The 1,651-nt window shown below is 35.6% G+C and overlaps 1 protein-coding gene across 1 annotated transcript; it reads right to left on the bottom strand.

The window, feature by feature from the left end:
* Nucleotides 1-432: 432 nt before the first annotated feature.
* LOC133284804 (dirigent protein-like) lies at nucleotides 433-1,000 on the bottom strand. The gene has a single exon (XM_061481908.1). It carries the CDS (start codon nucleotides 991-993, stop codon nucleotides 433-435), a length of 561 nt encoding a protein of 186 aa, XP_061337892.1. The 5' UTR covers nucleotides 994-1,000.
* Between the last annotated feature and the right edge of the window lie 651 nt (nucleotides 1,001-1,651).

Here is a 1,651-nt window from a genome sequence, read left to right on the forward strand (position 1 = left end):
AATATGAATGAAAGTTTTATTTGTTTTTCTTTAATTTATTTCAATTGTTATACGAAATCATAATTATTAAATTTCAGAAGGCATTAGACAGGGCATTTTACTTGATTTTGAGCCGAATTTCAAATGTACATTAAGAAAATTGAGATGATGAGAAAAAAATAATAAGAGAAATCAACCTTCCAATAACATACCATCAGACATTATTTAATTTCGAAAAGGAGGATAAGTTACGACATTGACCTTAATTAAGGTGTGGCGCCGTCATACATATCTAGTAAAGTTTGATATGACAAAACGTACTCCAACGTCGTTTCCCTCCAATACATTAAAAAGAAGAAGAAAAAAGATAAATGACAGAACAAAGAGAAGCAATAAAGAAGACATTGTTGTTAATTTCTCTCGGAATAATTGGCTGATTCTTCTCAAGCTAAATTACCAACATTCGAACAAGTTAATTTCCACACGAAGCCTGAAATAAACTTCACCCTCAAAGGCATCCGTTGAGAGAGTAGCAACTCCCCTAGACATGAAGAAGTCACCAGTCCCTCCAATTACGGAAATGTCCCTAGTCTTATTCATCAAAGGGTCAGCACCGGCAAAGTTTATGCTACCCTTGTGCTCTGTAGAGTTGAACACAAAAGAGAAACCAAGCCAAGCAGTGAAAATATCTTTCTTATCGTATATATAAAACCCTTGAGCACGTCCAACAGGAGGTGAGTGTAAATTGTTGTCCAGTGTTATGGGATCATCAAAAACAACCAAATCACCAAAATGGCTCTGCCCTGCTAATATGGTCCTGTTGGCCATTGCGGGTGCACCCACAATGGCTGCAGTGGCATTCTTGGCATTGTGACCATTGTAAACAATGTCATGAAAGTAAAACACCAACCTCTTGCATGGCTCACGAACCCTTTTCCTCCAACTAGTGGGAGAGGCAGAGGAGGATCCCACCGTGATTAGTAGCAAGAGGAGGAGAGTTGAAATGAGCCTCATGAGTTCCGTTGTTAGTATTATTTGGCTCAATGGAAACTATTGGGTCATGAAGTTGAAATTTATAAGCAATGTACGACGGGATGCACAAAGCAAGTTGCGAATAGTTAAATATATTCCCGTGAAGACTTTTTAAGTTCTTCATGCGTTAAGTTTATTCCTTAGGTATTTTAAAGCTAAGCTTGGCTTTAAAGGTATATATATGATTGTTAACACGGAGGGGGGAAATTACATAGAAAAAACCTTATTTTCGTTTAGCTTTATGTCTACGACTTAGGCAAATCATTAGATGCACTAAGATGTAAAGGCCTAACTAAAGGGACCGGAACCGGATAAGCGTGTTTCTGGTGCAACCAGAACTGGACCTAGGGGTAGTTGGAGCTGTGTCGGGAGCCATGTGCCAAGCATTCCAAGTCTAAAAGTAATTTTTTTTTACTTTTAATATATAAAAAATATTTGTCCTTTTAAACGATGATTTTTTAGTTAAAACTATTGTATTTTATTTAAAATTTAAATTAAAAAAACTTTCACTTTCTCCTTCCATGATTTTCAATTACGTGTCTCCTTCTTTTACTTAAAATGACACAATTTTATATCTTTAAAAAGACAAACACTAATCCATTATAATATATAAATAAAGGGTTTTATAATTCTCATGTTG

Source organism: Gastrolobium bilobum, unplaced genomic scaffold (genome assembly GCF_033153095.1).
Source record: "Gastrolobium bilobum isolate Gb01-03AN ecotype WA unplaced genomic scaffold, APGP_CSIRO_Gbil_v1 utg27505, whole genome shotgun sequence".
Lineage (NCBI taxonomy): Eukaryota > Viridiplantae > Streptophyta > Magnoliopsida > Fabales > Fabaceae > Gastrolobium > Gastrolobium bilobum.

Bases quoted from the DNA above. Each gene is read 5' to 3' on its own strand.
- LOC133284804 (XM_061481908.1), bottom strand. From the start codon at position 993: ATGAGGCTCATTTCAACTCTCCTCCTCTTGCTACTAATCACGGTGGGA.